Genomic DNA, 17402 nt, shown 5'->3' with positions numbered 1-17402 from the left:
CTTAACATATCAGCAATGAATTCTGAAATGGAACTGAGATATAGTTGTTCACTGTAATTAGTTCTTGATATTCTCTGCAAGCACTTAAAGCTTTCATGTTAATTTTCATAGACTTGAATGTAACATTAAAGCATTATGTGCAAAACCTGTGTAACCATGCATGCTTCATTCTCTTCTCTTCTGATGAAGCCGCAAGAAAAAATTCAATTTCATCTTCTTGATATTTGGTTATCATTAGCATGAATTAGGCATCATGATTTAAACAAAATCCAGCCAATTGGAAAACAAGCCAATAACCAAGCCTGCATAGTTTTGCTAGTTCCTTAACAAACCACAATATGTCTGGGATGAACAAAGATAAAATTAAGCTGGCAGGAACTTTTCTACCTGTGAAGCAGTTAGAGAAGGGGGAGAAGCCCTCAGGTGTAAGATGTACTGGGGCTTCAGAGGTTCCTGTGTATTAAATCCTGGCTTAATGTCATAGAATTCCAGCTAGTTTAGAAAAATTCAAAATTTTAGAACAATTTCTTTACATTAGGATGGGTAGAAATATACTATCAATTTCCTTTATCACAAAATCCAGGCAGAATGGGTAAGAAGAATGAAACAACATTACAAACCACATACTTACCTATCTAATGTGGAATTTTCATGTTCTCTTAACTTATCAATTACAGGCTGAATTCCAAGCATGAGGAATTCATATCTAAGGTGGAGTCTGAAGTCCAGACTTTCCTGGGAAAGAGGAAAAGAAGATGGCAATCTTTCAAAATTGTTAAAATGATAGTACTTTTGTTTTACCATCAAAGGCTTAAAAGTTTCCCTGTTCAGTTGTGACTGACTTAAGGAGGCAGTACTCATCTCGGATTCTCAGTCGAGGGAGCCTGTGTTATCTGAGAGAGGCTTTGATCAGCATGAGAATACAGAATGCAGTAACCTGCCCGCTGAAGTGGTACCTATTTATCTACTCGCATTTGCATACTTTCAAATTGCTAGGTTAGCTGGAGCTGGGATGAGTAACAGGTCTCCTCCTGACACACAGTGTTTGGGTCTTGAACCGGGGCTCTTGGCTTTCCAGCTGATAAGCCCAGTGTCTTAACCACTGAGCCACAGCGCTGCCTTGTTTTACCAAAGAAGTAAACAGAAAATGGGGACCCATGCAGCAAATTAACTACCCTTTGTAATGGCAGTCACAAAATAGGTAGATTAGGAAACTTTCTAGAAATTATGGAGTTACAGTAACACTGGAATAAAATAAGACAGATGAAGTATTGTAGACATCAGGATTCAGGAAGACAAGAAAACGGGGTTCATCATCTTAGGTCTTTTCATCAGGTTAATTTTTTATTGATTCCACTGGCTTGTCAAAAACAAAGCAAGCCAGGGGAGCAGAGATATACCTTATATTTCTTTCTTAGACAGCCTGAGGGTGACAATAATAAGTAGTGGGTTTATATTAGGGGAATACAAATATTCTCCTCTCTAGATATCACAGACATTAATTCCTACTGGTCTCCAACATCACCAATAGTTTAAAAAAACCAGTGAGAGTTATCCCACATAGCTGCAGCCACTAAGTTTTTCAACCACTAAAAGAATCAAATTATGCACATAAGAGGTTCCAAATTCACAAGGAAAACTACTTTTCCAGAATATCCATCATTAGGAGATGTACAAATTGCTCTGTCTGATATAATGATCTTGAATGTTTCTATTTGGGGATAGGGTGAGAAGGTGAGTATTTGTGTTTTAAGCAGGACAGAAAGATGCATGGGAAGCATCCTTTTATTAAAGGATAACGTGTTTCTGTTCTGTCCTTCCAAGAAACTGGGATGGGGAAAAGTCTCTGCCAAAATATTCCGATTATCCTCTCAGATATGAATGTGCAAGACAATTCTTTTGCACACTTTTCACAGTTCTACCTTTCTCTTGTAAATTAAGGTGACCTAAAGTTTTTACTAATTAATAAGAACTCTTCCATCCTACGAGTACCTGTACCCTATCTCTGCCCTATCTAAACCTCCTGTAAGTGTTATGGCTGCTAGTATGATGCAAGATATCCCATTTAGATGTTTTAGCTATTGTTTCTAGAATCCTTGTTCAAACATGATAGTATCCCAATCAATATTACAAAGCACCCATCTCCAGCTTCTGAACTTACCACTCCAGCTCCTTGGCTTAGAACAGCATTGATAAAAGACATAATGGCAGTCTTGAGGTTTACTTCATCTCGGTATCGTCCCGTACTTCTATCCAAATCATTTATTAATGTCTGAAAATTAGATTATTTTTTATCATTGTTATAGTGGAAAGGAGAGGAAAAAACTTTAAATGAAAATTAGAGTTGTTTTAATTATTTTTATGTTAAAGATGAAAATATATTTTCTCCGTCTCACCTTTTCTCACATTCTCATACACATATCTACATAGAAAAACTATGGGTAACTTAAGGTAACTTTATATGGCTGCGTAAAACCCATACTGCTTTTATGCAAATGATCCACTTATCAGTAAAATATAATATCATGCATTTGATATTAGATTCATGGTATAGAACTCTGATGTTGATCATTGTCGGAGATAATGTTTAAAGAGACTGAATATTATTTTAAAAAGTAACATTTAATTGTTTTTGTCAGGGCAGCCTCCATCATAACCAAGAAAGAAACCACTCCATTCCATTTTTCAAAATTAAGAATACTTTTACTGGTTATGAGTAGATAGCAGCTAGGCAAAGCAAGATCTGAGGCAAAAGCGCGCATAATCATCCCTCCCCCTGGTAACTCCATCCCCCAGTCCAATCCGCACACCCCACAGGTGTCATGTGGGTTGCACCTTCAAAAAACATCATCAGGTTGGTATGCCGGACAGTTGGCCTTGGCGGCAATTCCACTATCTGCAGCATGCACAGTAGATGGTGAGAAAAACACTCCCTTCTTCATTCACTCCTGTGCTGCAAACTTCCCTTCCCAAATACCATGTCATCCCCACTCCCCATTTCAATGGCAGCCGAAAGCAAGCAGCAAAGCAGAGGCTGACATCTTTTGTGTAACTTAGATTTGCCTCTTATTGCTTCAGTGTATAGGAAAGCAATATTTGGAGAAAAGGAGAATAATTTTTACAGAGAAGATTCCTGGGACTGTGTGGTAGACCAATGTCACTCCTATATGGCTAAGTCCTCCCAGGAAATGACCTCTGGTTGGGTCCATTAGTGGTGAATATATTCTTCAGAGAGGGGTAGCCTTGTCAATGCTTAAGGAAAGAGTGTTCCACCCACTTCTTAAGAAGCCATCAATGGACCCAATTGTATTGGACAATTTTTGTAATGCAGGAAGGAGGTCTGCAGATTGGGTGACCATATCACTGTGTTTTTTCTTGACATGTCTGTGGTAATATTTGAAATTAAATGACCTCGGGAACTATTGCACCATTGCTGTGGAACAAAAATAAAAGTTTATACTGTGGAATATTAAAAATAACCATTTCATTTAAAAGAGTAATTGAATGTTCCATACCTGAAAGCGAGTCCGTTCACTGGCATATTTTTGGTAGTGCACCATGGCCTCTAGTACCTTTTTGTGACCCCCAGGAACCAGGCACACAGCGCCCATGATTTCCAGCACCGCCACCTTAGTCTTAATGTTTTCAGTGCTCAGACTCTGAGCAATTACATTAATACTCTCTGAGTGGGCCAAGACATGGGCTCTCCCAAGAGAGTTGTTCATCAGGGCTTTGATGCACCCAATGAGAGAGGTATGGATTCGAGATTCTGAAGTCTCATAGTCCATGCTCTTCAGGAAGTTCAGAATGCATGACAAGCCATCCAGATCAATGAATCGAGTTACAAACCTATCAGGAAAGAAGGAAAGAACACAAAAGAAGAAGATCAATTTTTTAAAAGTCCAAATTTAGTTTAACTTCAGAGGATTCCTAAAGAACAGATTAAAATAATATCTCAGCGTAAGGATAATAGATTTCATTACCCATAAATAGATATGATAGCTGTGGTGGCACAATGCAGTATTGCAGGCTAATTCTGCTGACTGCCAGGAGTTCGATCCTTACCGGCTCAAGGTTGACTCAGCCTTCCATCCTTCCAAGGTTGGTAAAATAAAGACCCAGATTGTTGGGGGCAATATGCTGACTCTGTAAACTGCTTAAAGAGAGCTACAAAGCACTGTGAAGCGGTATATACTGCAATGGTGGGTTCCGGATCCAGTTGCAACCAGTACGGTGCAATGGGGCTGGGCGTCCACCACATGAAAGTGCGCAGTGAGCGTGCACATGCAGCGTGCACATGCGTATTTACCGCCCGTGACACTCCAGCTGCTTGGCGGAGTGTTGCACAGGCGCCATATGCTCCAAGTGCGGAAGCCCCAAAAACCTCAAATACCACTAAGGAGCACGGGTGGGCCCTCCAGGGCACCATACCGGAATGGTATCAGATGCTCCCGGCAGGCACCGGTATACCCATACTGGGCCATACTGCCCATACTGGGTCGTAACCCACCACTGATATACTGGTAAGTCTAAGTGCTATTGCTATATTCTGGTACCTTCTGGGGACATTGTTAGAAAAAGAAAGCAATCAGCTTCAAGATTGACTCGACCCTGTTTTTTAGCTTGGGACAAAATTAATTCTGAACATTTCACACTTCCCAAGACTGAGTATTCAATGTCTAAACAGCCTGATCATTGCTAAGAGGTGCAGAAGGTATTTATAAGAAAGGTGGTTATTCGATGGTAGAATAAACATTGCAGCATCACAATCTGATGGAAAAAGATTACTATGAACCTTCTCCACTTGTCTGTGGGTAGAATTTGAATCTCCATTCTGCAAAATAATTTTTAATGCTGTAAAAGGCGTATTTAAAATAATACTGTCTAAATCCAAGGCATTCCTATCACAGGGAGGATAGCATTTACTAGCCAAGCAGTATGATTTCTATAACGCCGAAATGATGGCTCTGTAATTTGATTGATTGCAACATCCCTAGACCTCAGGGCGGGGGAATTTTTATTGGGAAGATGGGGCATGTGATTAAGAATCTTTACAGTAAAGAGCAAAAGGTAAGGGATTTAGTAATCTAGCAGCAAGAGCAACCCAAAAGCAACTTGCCTCATAGGTTTGGTCCTTAGTGCTGTTTTCAAACTCTCTATGGTTTTGTTTCGTTCCTCTTCGTCTTCTTTTTCCAAAGCGATCAATGACTTTCTCTGCACAAATTGAGAAAATTAGTAGCAGCCACCTGTTCAATATAGTTTATTTACCTACTGTACTTTCCACAAATAATTTGTGCTGAAAGTGCTTGTCAATCAGCGACAGTGCAATAGGAACTGGTCATGATGAACCCATTTACCACCACAATACAGCATCCAGACCACCCAAATTGACCTCTTCAGAATATTCCTGTCAGATGCTCCCTCATAAAAGGTTTATGGCCCTGGATTATGCAGGAAGAAGCAGTCAGGACCTGACAAAGAACATGAAATATCTCTTTACAAATACCGCAGGTTTAGTAGAAATATTTTAATATTTCATTTCTGTTTTTCCTTTTCATATCCCATTTTCTTTATTTTTCTAAAATAAGATAAACTAAAAATGGTTCTTCTGACCTTCAGAATGGCTATCAGAAGCCCCTTCTACAAGGCTTTGCATCACAATAAGTAGAGTGCCCTCTTGGATAAACTATATGATATTCAACTCTGATCAGAATTGTATAGTTTGATCTTTTAATGGTAGGTGCTCTCTTCTGAGCAACTAATCTTTATCCCCAAAAAAGTTCCAAAAAGATTCTGGGGATGAGTCATGGACTTTCTTTATTCATTGTCCTGTTCAAGAGTTGTGGGTCTGGTTTTGCTCAAATGAATAGCAAGCCTAGTTTTCCAGCTTATTCTTCTTGATGCAGTACTGTAGCAGACTCAATTTAGTTTTCAAATGCCAGCAAGAGAGATGTTTCAACCATTTGATGATAATAAAATTTAAAACATATATATATATATACTTTATTCTTATTTCCATTAAAACTGTTTTTGAGTTGGTGATGCAGTTGGGCTGTCACTTAAAAGAGGAAGCTGTGCCACAGAAGTATTTAACCAATGCTGCACATGTGCTTCTGGGTTGAAAGGATTAGCTAGTGACATCACCATTGCCCTGGGGATGCCTAGTTGGGGGCTCCTTCCATGTCTCTGGCATGAGCTGGAGTGAAAGACGGGACCTCAATCCCACCCCATGTCAGCTCTCGGGGTCTCAAATGTGAGCTTGCAAACCTCCAACCCAGCGTCCTAATTGCTCAAGCCACCCAGCTCCTATTTAACCAATGACACCGTTCTTTTATGCCAGCAACTTATTGGTAAAATTCAACAGGGGAAGATTTTATTTAATGACAACTTTAGAGAGCAATAGTGCCACACTGAACAGTTGCAAGGCATATATTATCCCAACTCAATATCACACATATCTGAGAAACATAAATGTCCAATTATCTCCAAAATGCTTGACTTTGCCATGGAGAAATACCCCGACACATATTCTCAACATAACCACAATATGAAATTCACAACTGCTGAATAGATTGTACTGCATTCAGAAAGAAGACCTCTGCAGTTCTCTATACAAATTCCAGGTGCTTTATTAAGTGCTCACTTCTGTTGCATGACTGGGTAACATTCAACAGTCAGTAAATTAGCTCCCTTAAAGTTGATGTGAGTCTCTTTAATAAGTCTTTAATAAGTCTCTTTCCCCTCCCATTTACAAACATAACTGGTCTTTTGCTGCTCAGACAACTGGAAGGTGAACCAATCTTGAACTTTTCAACAAAACCTTCATTTTTTTTTGTTTAAAAGCTTTTGGCTTCTACTGATAATTATCCCAAGCCAAAACTAATGTCTCCCTGCATCACTCAGTAAAGGAAAGGCCTTATATATGTAGATTAATTTTCTCAATAGCACAATATATGTCAGAAGACCTGTGAAGAGATCGAAGGGTGACTTTACACAAAATGCAGCTAAACATTGAAGCAGAGTTCGTACATACAAGTTAATGGACAAACTTAATGAGTCACACATTAGTGGTTCAACAAAAGCACACTATGGGCATTTTTGCTTTTGAAGAATCAAGTAATGCACACTTTTAAAACGAACTAATTTCTAGCCCTTCTGAATAGCTACTGCAATTTTGAAATCATGTTTATGGCAGCTGAAGATCAAAAGGCAGCTGTAAGCAATGCTTCAGTGCCATACATGGTTCATGATCTTTCCCCCAAAAAATATGAATAATAAATATTGTAAAATAATGCATAATATTTATCAATTCTTTAAAATTAAGATTTAAAAATGCTTTTACTACAGAATTGAACAGAACAGGAGAGAATAACAGAGTTGGAAGGGACCTTGGAGGTCTTCTAGTCCAACCCCCTGCTTAGACAGGAAACCCTACACCACTTCAAGCAAATGATTGTCCAATCTCTTCTTAAAAACTTCCAGTGTTGGAGCATTTGCAACTTCTTGAGGCAAGTTGTTCAACTGATTAATTGTTCTGTCAGGAAATTTCTCCTTAGTTCTAAGTTGCTTCTCTCCTTGATTAATTTCCACCCATTGCTTCTTGTCCTGCCCTCAGGTGCTTTGGAGAATAGCTTGACTCCCTCTTTTTTGTGACAGGCCCTGAGATATTGGATTACTGCTATCATGTCACTCCTAGTCCTTCTTTTCATCAGACTAGAAATACCCAGTTCCAGCAACCATTCTTTAAATGTTTTAGCCTCCAGTCCCCTAATCATCTTTGTTGCTCTTCTCCGCACTCTTTCTAGAGACTCAACATCTTTTTTACATTGTGGCAACCAAAAGTTAGAGCTTTGCTCTTAATTCTCAGATCTTTTCTTTTTAGACACAACAATAGATAATTCCACTTACAGCAGCCATGGAATTAAGCTGATCAATGTAAAATTCAGGCCAGCTCGTGGCCCCTTTATTTTCTTCTTGGTCCTGAAATAAGCAAGTGAAAGAATAATGTTAGAATATTTGTTTCCTTGTTGCTTATATACAATAGCTATAAAATGCAAAGTACCTTATTCCAAATGGCTAAATGTCACTCCATAGACTGAAGAAATTATTTTTATAAGCTGATCTCATTTTTTGGACTTACTAATAAATGTTATCAACTGGAAATTGTGACATATAATAATGTGATAGTGTTAAATGAAAAGAAATAATTGTTTTCGATAGGCTTCACTCAATTTTTGGGTATGGATTAAAATAAGTGCCTCAATGAAAAGACAGAAGGGGTCATATTCTGCTTTCCCTGGTAATGTCATTCTATTAATAATGTACTGTATTATCTACAGTCATTCAACAAATTGGTTTTAAAAGCTGCAACCACAAAAAGATACATCCCTGGTTTGTTTGTTTTTTTGGCTACATTTTTGTTCAAAACAGCGGTCATTTTTCCTTGTCCCCATTTCTGCCTTCTCTGCAATTGCTGCTGCCTTTGTAACTGAGCCTTCTTAGGGGGCTTATCTTCTCTCCCCCTTCAAAACACTTTCTCCACCTGATGCTCTCTGTCAGGACTGAAATTCCGAGTCAAAGAGCTTTAATTTAAATCCAAATGCAGACTAAATAGGCACGAGGCACGTGGCTCAGGATTTGCTAAAGGATTAAATGAGTAAAATTGTCTTGGTACTGTAAATGATAAATTCACAGCGATCATTTTTGCCTCTTTGAGCTCAAAAAAGTTTGAATGACTAGGATTAAGAATCTTGTAAAATAATCTTAAATCCCTTCTAAGAACATGGGCATTAAAAAGAGGATGAGAGCAATCTGAGGGAAGCCTACCACACAGAAGTGCAAGTCTCAAAAATAAAAGACCTCAAGGAAGCACAACAAGCACAACTGGTGTGCAGCTTAACAATGACTGTCTAGGCTCTGTTGTCAGAGAACATTGTCTATTGGAAAAGAAAACAGAAAATGAAATCAGATGGAGGACTGAATGGGCAGCTGAGCCCCCTCCCTCCCTCCCTCCCACAAGAAGAGCAGTGGCTAGTTGGCACTCTGGCTGCTAAAAGTAACAAGTACAGGTAGACCTCAATTTAAAACAGTTCATTTAGTGGCAGTTCAAAGTTACAACAGCACTGCAAATGACTATTTTTCACACGTAAATTACGACCATTGAAGCATTCCCATGGTCACATGACCAAATTTTGGATGCTTGGCTATAATTAGGACGGTTGCAGTGTCCTGGGGTTGTATATTCAACTTTTGTGACCTTCCGACAAACAAATGTCATTGAGGAACCCAGATTCACTTAACAACAGTGTTACTAACTTAGCAACTGCAATGATTCACTTAACAACTGTGGCAAGAAAGGTCGTAAAATGGGGCAAAATTCACTTAATAAATGTCTCAGTTAATAACATAAGTTTTGGGCCTAATTGTGGTTGTAAGTCAAGGATTATCTATATAGCCAAAACTTTTGTTGCAGTAGCACCAACTTATCCACACAACTTTTATTGACCATAGAAAAGAAGGCAACCTTGTGCCCTCCATGTTGTCAGATACTCAAAAGTCTCACAACATCTTTTAAAAATCACAGGGTATCTAGGAACTGCCTGGTTGATCAGCAGGAACCAATGAATCCTTCCCAACTCAGGAAGCTGCCATCTACTCACTTAGACCAGCTTACTATTACTTCATGCCAAAGGACTGAACCAGTGACTTTCTATACACCGACATGCTCTCTTCTGCTTCTTTCCAGGTTGGTAATACCCTTAAAAGGGAGGCATGTCAGGGGAAAAAAACGCCTGATATCTGAGATCAATGGACCGTGGCTGATTCCCTTCCGCATATCTTTTGAGATATTGAGAAAAATAAAAGTCTTTAAAAGTATTCTAATTAACAAACAAACTTTAATAATAAAATAAAAAAAGTAAATGAAACAGAAAATAACTAATGGTTACATTTTGATAATGAAAGCTCCGTCTGCCAAAGTTGGCTGCCAAACAAAGAAGAAAGGAATTTGGAATGTGTAACGCGTGCGCAGTAAATCACTTTCAGATAACATTTTGTTTTATGACCTGCGCAATAAAGCTTTCTTAGTTTAACTCTTGAATGTCAGTTCATGCCTAGCAAACTTTTTAACATCGTGACAAGGCAGTGGTTCAGTGGCTAAGACGCTGAGTTTGTAAATCAGAAAGGTTGGCCATTCAGTGTTTCGAATCCCTAGCGCTGTGTAACAGAGTGAGCTCCTGTTACTTGTCCCAGCTTCTGCCAACCTAGCAGTTTGAAAGCATGTAAAAATGCAAGTAGAAAAATAAGAACCATCTTTGGTGGGAAGGTAACAAGTGTTTCGTGCGCCTTTGGCGTTTAGTCATGCCAGCCTCATGACCATGGAGACATCTTCGGACAGCGTTGGCTCTTCGGCTTTGAAACGGAGACGAGCACTGCCCCCTAGAGTCCAGAATGACTAGCACATATGTGTGAGGGGAACCAATCCTTAAGAGCCAAAGTGTTTCCAGACCAAACATTCAGAGTATTTATCTGCCACAGAGGGAATCATGAAGTAGATATTTTAAAAAATCCATCTCGATTCTAGTGCTGAGATGCATTCTCATCCTTCCCTTTAAGGCAGACTGTCTTTAGCCAATTTCCCTCTGAAGCAATACAAGTCTGGAGTTACAGTTAAGGTACCTGGGGGACACCGTGCTGGGGAAGCCTGCCTTAAAAAATGTGAGCCCTTGATAAAGCCAAGCAATATGTTCTTATATGTCCCTCGCCCACCCATCCAAAAATAAATCTGTCCAATAATTCATGGTCGGAAAGGGAAACAGGCTGATTTACTTGCAAACATTACTCTCCATGCTGTAATTTTTATTTTCCAAAGCAACCACAGGGAACCTATGTGTTTATAGCTGCCAATCTCTGTTACATTTTTGGCCTCATCTACTAGCATGCATTAACCTTGTTGCCTGCCAAAACTTGGTTTGGCTGACTAAAGAAGCCTGCCATGAGAAAGAGGCTTTCACAACTATCATGAAACTTAATGCCTACTGTTTAAGCCAAGGAATGCCATCCATTTGCCAATGAGATCCAGGGAGGGCTGTTAAGAAAGCAGAATGTCAAGGGGACATGGCATTTGGAGGGGGAAATTCCTTCTAAAAACACAGAGAAAAGTGTCAAAGGTACTTCCCCACTAAAACCAAAGAGGCATGTGACAGCTGTTAAGAATCCATTTGGCAAATGAATTAATTTGTCAACTTTTCTTTTTAAGGAAACCATTACATTGACTTTCCAAACCAAGGAACCCTCCCAATAGCATAAAGGTCTGCATAGGTTATGTTGCTAGAATTCAGGGAATTGTCATCCCAATATATCTGGAGCTCATAAAGTGATTGTGCACCTGCAGACATTTTGTTACTAGGCTATGTACTATCATCAGTGAATGGGAGAGTGTAGTTTGCTTATTGTTTTAGTTATATCTTTTAAATGGTGTGTAGATGGGATTTATCTGTCTGTTGATGGCTGATCTGTCAGAATGCCAAGCTTCCAGAAACTCCCTAGCATTTTTGGATTTGGCTTGAACTAAAATATTAATTCAATTGAAATTGTGGTTGAACTTGTCTTTATGTTGAGAGACTAAGGAATTTTCATTACATCTTCTGTGAGTGTGAATGTGTTCTGCCAATCTTCTACTTATCTATCCTACATATTGGCTGTTACAGTTCTTATACTGTAGGTTGTAGATTACTCCTGTTTGTTCTTCTTCTTTGGTTACTGAGCCTCTGAGTTAAGATGCTTTGGAGGGATTTTGATGGTTTGTGTGTGTTCCATGGTGATATCAAAAGGTTATAAGTTTGCTGTTTGTCTGTCTCAGAGTAGTTTTTTTTTTAAATAATTGAAAGTCTTTTCATTGTTGCAATAGGTTGTATGGAGGAAAAGAGAAAATAGGAAAAGAGAAAATATATATATTCGTAGATTTGTAGATTTTCACAGGTGTTGGTATGCTGGTCTTGTTGTATTCGGGTCTTTTCCCGTGTAAGTTTGAGATTGTCTTGGCAACGCTTCAGCGAGGTCTCACTCACCATCTTCAGGCTGGGTTTTGGGTGTATATATATATATATTGTTTTTGGCCTCATCTACCTACTGCCTACCAAACATCTGGAAACCAGCCCTAGCCAACAAACGAACACCACCCACCACCCAAGCCGTTACAATACAAAACAACAATGCACACACAGCCAGCACCAATCAGCACCAATCTACCAATCATGATACAACCACACAACCAATCATTCCACTTACTGAAACAAAGCCAGCACCCCATCCCCTCCCACCAAGATTTACAGAAAGACGGCAGCTCCGATCCCATTTTAAGCCCAAGCCTGAAGATGGCAAGTGAGATCTTGCTGAAACGTTGCAAAGACAATCTCAATCTTACACGGGAAAAGACCCGAATACAACAAAACCAGCATTACAATCCCTGGTATGCCCAAATATGGGAGGAAGCTCACTACTCCCCCTTTCTGTCCTTCGGCTCATTACAGAAAACCATCCAGGCAGAAAACCATATTTTTTATTTTTAATGTTGCCTTTTTATATTTGTGTTGTATTTGTGCTGATAAATAAATAAAGGGAGACTAGTATAGATCTATTTTGAGCTATTTAGTGCTCATCAGCTAGCCATACCCTTACTGGGATTTGAACCTGGGCTGTATTACATATTAGGCAGGAGTCTTAGCCACTAAGCCACAGGCTCTCCTCCTTATCAGCTGAGCCAGGGAAATAGGTATTTGTGTTACAACCCCTGGTATGCCCAAATATGGGAGAAAGCTCACTACATACCATTACCATAAATATCCAGACAGCTAGCCAAAATGTAACATTGTTAGAAACTCAGCCAGTTCTTTTGTTCAGTGCCTGCAAAGCATGTTTGTTCTCCTATAACACGAAGTATAACATAAACCTCTACTCATAGCATTTCATAAATATTTAAAACAAATGGAAAACTTGATCAATATTAATGGCAATAAAAATATCAACAATATTAATATTATTACTATTATGAACACATCATTTGACTTAAGCAATTCCCCAACAAATACTAAATTTTATAAGGTCATTAAAAAAGCCGCCTCTCCCCCCCCCCCCCAGTTTCACTGTGGCAGTTATTCCTATGAGGGAAAATTATCAAGAGCATATGCCAAAAGTATATCCTTCCAGCAGGTGAGTTCATGGGATACCAGTCATCCCAAGTACCAGCTAAAGCAAGCAGGAACCTATTATGGGCAGCAGCAATATAGATAGAGACTGAAGGCTGCTAATCAATTTAATTAAAATGACAAAGGCATCATTTTATACTATGCAGAAGAAGACAGTGGTAAACTCTTGCATGTTACCAAGAAAACCACATTGATAGAAACTACAAAATGAAAGACAATATGCCAGATGATGGATGATTCAGATCAGAGGGCCCTACAGGTCTCATAGTCTTTTGGAATACCAATTGTGTTTCTAGCATGGGTGCAATTCTTGTGATATCTTACTTTTCCAAAAACTGCCAGTATTCCACCTCTTGCATTAAGGTGGACATTTACGATTCATTTAATAATATATATTTTAGTATTTAAAATTAGTCCAGTCTAATTCCCCAATGTTGCTTGGAATTATCTTATTAAACAAGTTTATTTTACATACTTTAAATTCTCTTGACAATTGTGGCATTTAAAACAAATTTCATAAAATATAAATGGATTCTTCAGCTCTGGATATTATTATTAGACTTTTCTTATGCCCCCCCCTTTTTTTTTTACAGATAACGCAAGGAGGCAAACATTCCTAATTCTCCTCCTCCATTGTTTTAAGCCATGATGAAAATTGATTTTCAATATATACCGGTAGAAATAAAAACTTTTAACCTTTTATAGTCACCACATTCAGCTCTTACACACATTTACTGAATTTTTCCATGAGAAATCCATCTTAGGAGATTCAGTGAACAAAATGAATATATATGGTATATCACTACTTTATTTGCATATATCAATGGATCACACTACTTCATTAGAGTAGGTATCATAGCATCTGGAATAAATTCCCTCATTTATTTAAATATTGCCTGTTCAGTTCCTATCTTGACCTACGTTCCAGCATATGGAATGCATCCAATATTATAAAATGATGTAATAGATCATCAATATTCTGAAAAGATGCTCATTTTTCACCACAGTTCTGTGGGGAGATATTTGACATAATGCATCAGATTATACAAAAAACAGATCTTATTATAACCTCCAAAGAACTCTGTCTCTGGTTTACAACATCAGTTGGTGGTGGTGGTGAGATATTTCATGGACTGTGTGGGAAGAATCACAAGTAGACTATTAGCTTGACTCTGACCCGTATCCACTCCTTTCACCTGGGAATTTGTACCAGGAGAATCCTTCAATAAAAACATCTCCTGGGAGTCTAGACTGATAGTACAGCCAAGGGAGCTGAGGCAAGATAGATCAAGTATTCTACTATGCTGAATTGGCTTCAGCTTCTATAAAACATCTTTTCTTTCTCTTTTTTTTTACAGACTGTTGATCAATTTTATGCTCTCATGGGACAGCAGCCATGTATCAAGAAATGCATCTGAGGTGTCAATGGGAGGTTGGTTAAAACAGCAATTGTGGTGGTTTACTTTTCTTTTAAATTAAGGTATTTTCTCAAATCGGTGCTTCAAGAAGGTATATGATACCAGGAACAAGTAAATCCTCAGCTTTCCTAAACAGGTTCAGAACATACTAAGGAAAACAATAACAGCTTAAGCCACAAACAAAATCTGTACAATTAAAAAAAAACTAGTTCAAGAGTAGCAGCAACAAAATCCAAAGCTTATTTTATCAGCTTCATAAAAGTATAATATATCCTTTTATAGTATATCACAATCAACTATTAACAAATGCCACCAGATTCTATTGTACTTAGAAGCATGTTCCAGCTTTATCGATGAGGCTTCAAAGGAACCCCAGATTCACATCTGGAAGACACTTGTACAGCAATAATGGAAAGTGTACACAACAATTCCTGCAGATTTTGAAGATACATTTTTAGATTTTAAAAAATCATTATTTACATAAACTGAAGGCAACTGAAAGAGGGTGACAGAGGACAATGTGACCAGATATCAACACGAGTTTACAAGAACCCTTAATCATTACTGACCAACAATCCTAGCAAAATGATGTCCATCACATCATGAAAAGCCAGGCATTAACTAAATGATTAAACAAAATCTCATTATACTCTTTGACTACTTAAATACCAAAAGACAATTCATTCCATTAACAATTTAAACAATGCAAACCATTAAATAAATTCCTTATTAAAAAAAACAGTAAAGTAGAGGCACTTTAAGAGAATTTTGAAGCAATTTTCAGTGGATAAGAAATATGGCAATTTGTGTTCAACATAACAGAATTATGTTCATATTGTGCTTCCTAGTAAGACTCCGTAGTCTCACTGGGGAATTCAATACAACCATAATTAAAATAATTAGGATAGTATACAAAGGTTTCTTTTGAGTTAAACATGGTGCCTTGTATTTCATAAATAATACAAGAATTCCAAAGTTTCTTCTTCTGGGATTATTTTACAGATTTCCATCTTAGCCATGAAGTATTTCCTGAAACTTTTCTATCCAAGTACTAATGAATCCTGACTGCTTAGATTTTTGAGATCCATAAAGATGGGCTAAGTGCTAGGTAATGAGTATGTATTAACTTTCAAATAGGACACTTTATACTCTCATCTGCATTATATACGCTCAGTGTGTAGATGGAACAGAAGCAAAAATTCAAATTGTTCTCTTCTCTGCCAAACAGATTTAAGACCAATCCCAAGATAGAACTGTGCTATGGATAGAATATAATGGATTTTATTGGTGTAGTGATAAAACTACGCTGTATCCAATAATATATAAAATAAATGTAACTGCTGGTAAGCAACGGTAAGGAGCACAAATCTGGAAAATGATTAAACCTCTTTTTAGACAGGTCTGAGCTACAATCAATCACATGGTTTGAAAGATGATTAACAGAGGGGCTCTGCCTAAGGTTTAGCGTAATCAGTTTGTACAATTTCTCTAAATCTGGCTTGACAACTCCTTCAGATTTTGTTCTATGCCAGTAATCTAGGGATGGCAGAGTTTCATGAAACTTAAAACAACAGCTAGCAAGGGTTTTTATATGGTTTGAGTTTCAATTAACATCCAGAGCTTGAATGTATACAAGGAAAACCGCATTGAGGGTTTCATTGCCGATTTGTTTTCCAAAATTTGTCTCCTACTTTACATATTGATTCCAACATGAAAATCTATTTGCCTTCTTAGTTTTTGGCTCAGTTGTAGACGAAACAATCACAGCCAGTGCGGCATAATTAAAGGATCTTCTCATTTCTGCACCTGGACCATAAATTTGCAGCCACTTCCTGTATTTGATGATATGCAGACAAGACAGGGCAGAAGCCTGAATAATCCCAGTCCAAGGTCAGCCAGCACCAGGAAGACTCAGAGGGCTAACTGTCTTTATGTCCAAGACGGAAACAAAAAGGGGGAAATGGTTTCTGAATGGAAAAGGTGTGAACGAGGCAGACAAAACTGTATTTCCTCACAGTCAGGTCTTAAGGGAGACAATTTGCAAGCTTTCAATTAACCATAACAGAACTCAACTAAGAACACCATCTCTGCACGTTCAACTGGAAGAAAACCAAAATGATTGCCTCCCCAACCTGGCAATTCTGGGCAGCCGTTTCAACAAATTTCAAGAGCACCAAGATGGAGACAAGTGAGAAGATGGCTGTAGTACTCATTTCACAGGCCAATATTATAGAGGTTATGTTATACAGGTTATATTTATAGAGCTTCCTTGAGTTTAAGCATCGGACTTACTGTATTACGCACTCTCCAGTTTCTAGACAGACCTGAATAGGGACAACTATTCAAAAGGATGTGTGGGTAGATAGGTATACCATTGCTATAACATATGCATGTATTACTTCTGTCCCACCATTGCTGCTGAAATACTTGTCCCGTTTTGACCTCAGTTGTAGAACATATAATAGTATGCAAAACACTATATGGTATATGGCTGGAAATACTTTGGCATTCTCTCAAATAATGGAGAGCACTGCTAGTAAATGTAGAGCAGTGCTAGTAAATGTAGAGCAGCTGGCCAACCACATTGGCTAGGAGTGGTGGATGTTATAGTTCAATCCATGCGGAGAACACTGCTTGGAGAAGAATGGTATAAGAAATGGGCTAAGAAGAGTAATGCCTTGGTTTAGTATAAGGTGTAACTGAAAACATGTTTTGAACACCCAAACATAAAAACTCATAAAGGCACTTCCTACAAAGATGGGACTGTATTCATTTTCAG

The 17402-nt window shown here is 38.3% G+C and overlaps 1 protein-coding gene across 6 annotated transcripts in view; it reads right to left on the bottom strand.

The window, feature by feature from the left end:
• DAAM1 (dishevelled associated activator of morphogenesis 1) overlaps positions 1 to 17402 on the bottom strand; it is a 183922-nt gene that overhangs the window by 48609 nt on the left and 117911 nt on the right. For all 6 annotated transcript variants that reach the window (XR_014173944.1, XR_014173945.1, XR_014173946.1 and 3 more), the window contains exons 4-8: positions 7909 to 7980; positions 5120 to 5214; positions 3516 to 3849; positions 2162 to 2272; positions 632 to 735 (exon numbers count right to left, since the gene is read on the bottom strand). Coding sequence is in view for 3 of the 6 variants with exons in the window: in XM_081936992.1 (XP_081793118.1) it covers positions 632 to 735; positions 2162 to 2272; positions 3516 to 3849; positions 5120 to 5214; positions 7909 to 7980 (716 nt within the window). In the remaining 3 variants the exon portion in view is untranslated. The remainder of the gene's footprint in view (positions 1 to 631; positions 736 to 2161; positions 2273 to 3515; positions 3850 to 5119; positions 5215 to 7908; positions 7981 to 17402) is intronic.

This window comes from Natrix helvetica (assembly GCF_964273705.1).
Source record: "Natrix helvetica genome assembly, chromosome: 1".
Classification (NCBI taxonomy): domain Eukaryota; kingdom Metazoa; phylum Chordata; class Lepidosauria; order Squamata; family Natricidae; genus Natrix; species Natrix helvetica.
This window is presented reverse-complemented; position numbering and strand designations above follow the sequence as displayed.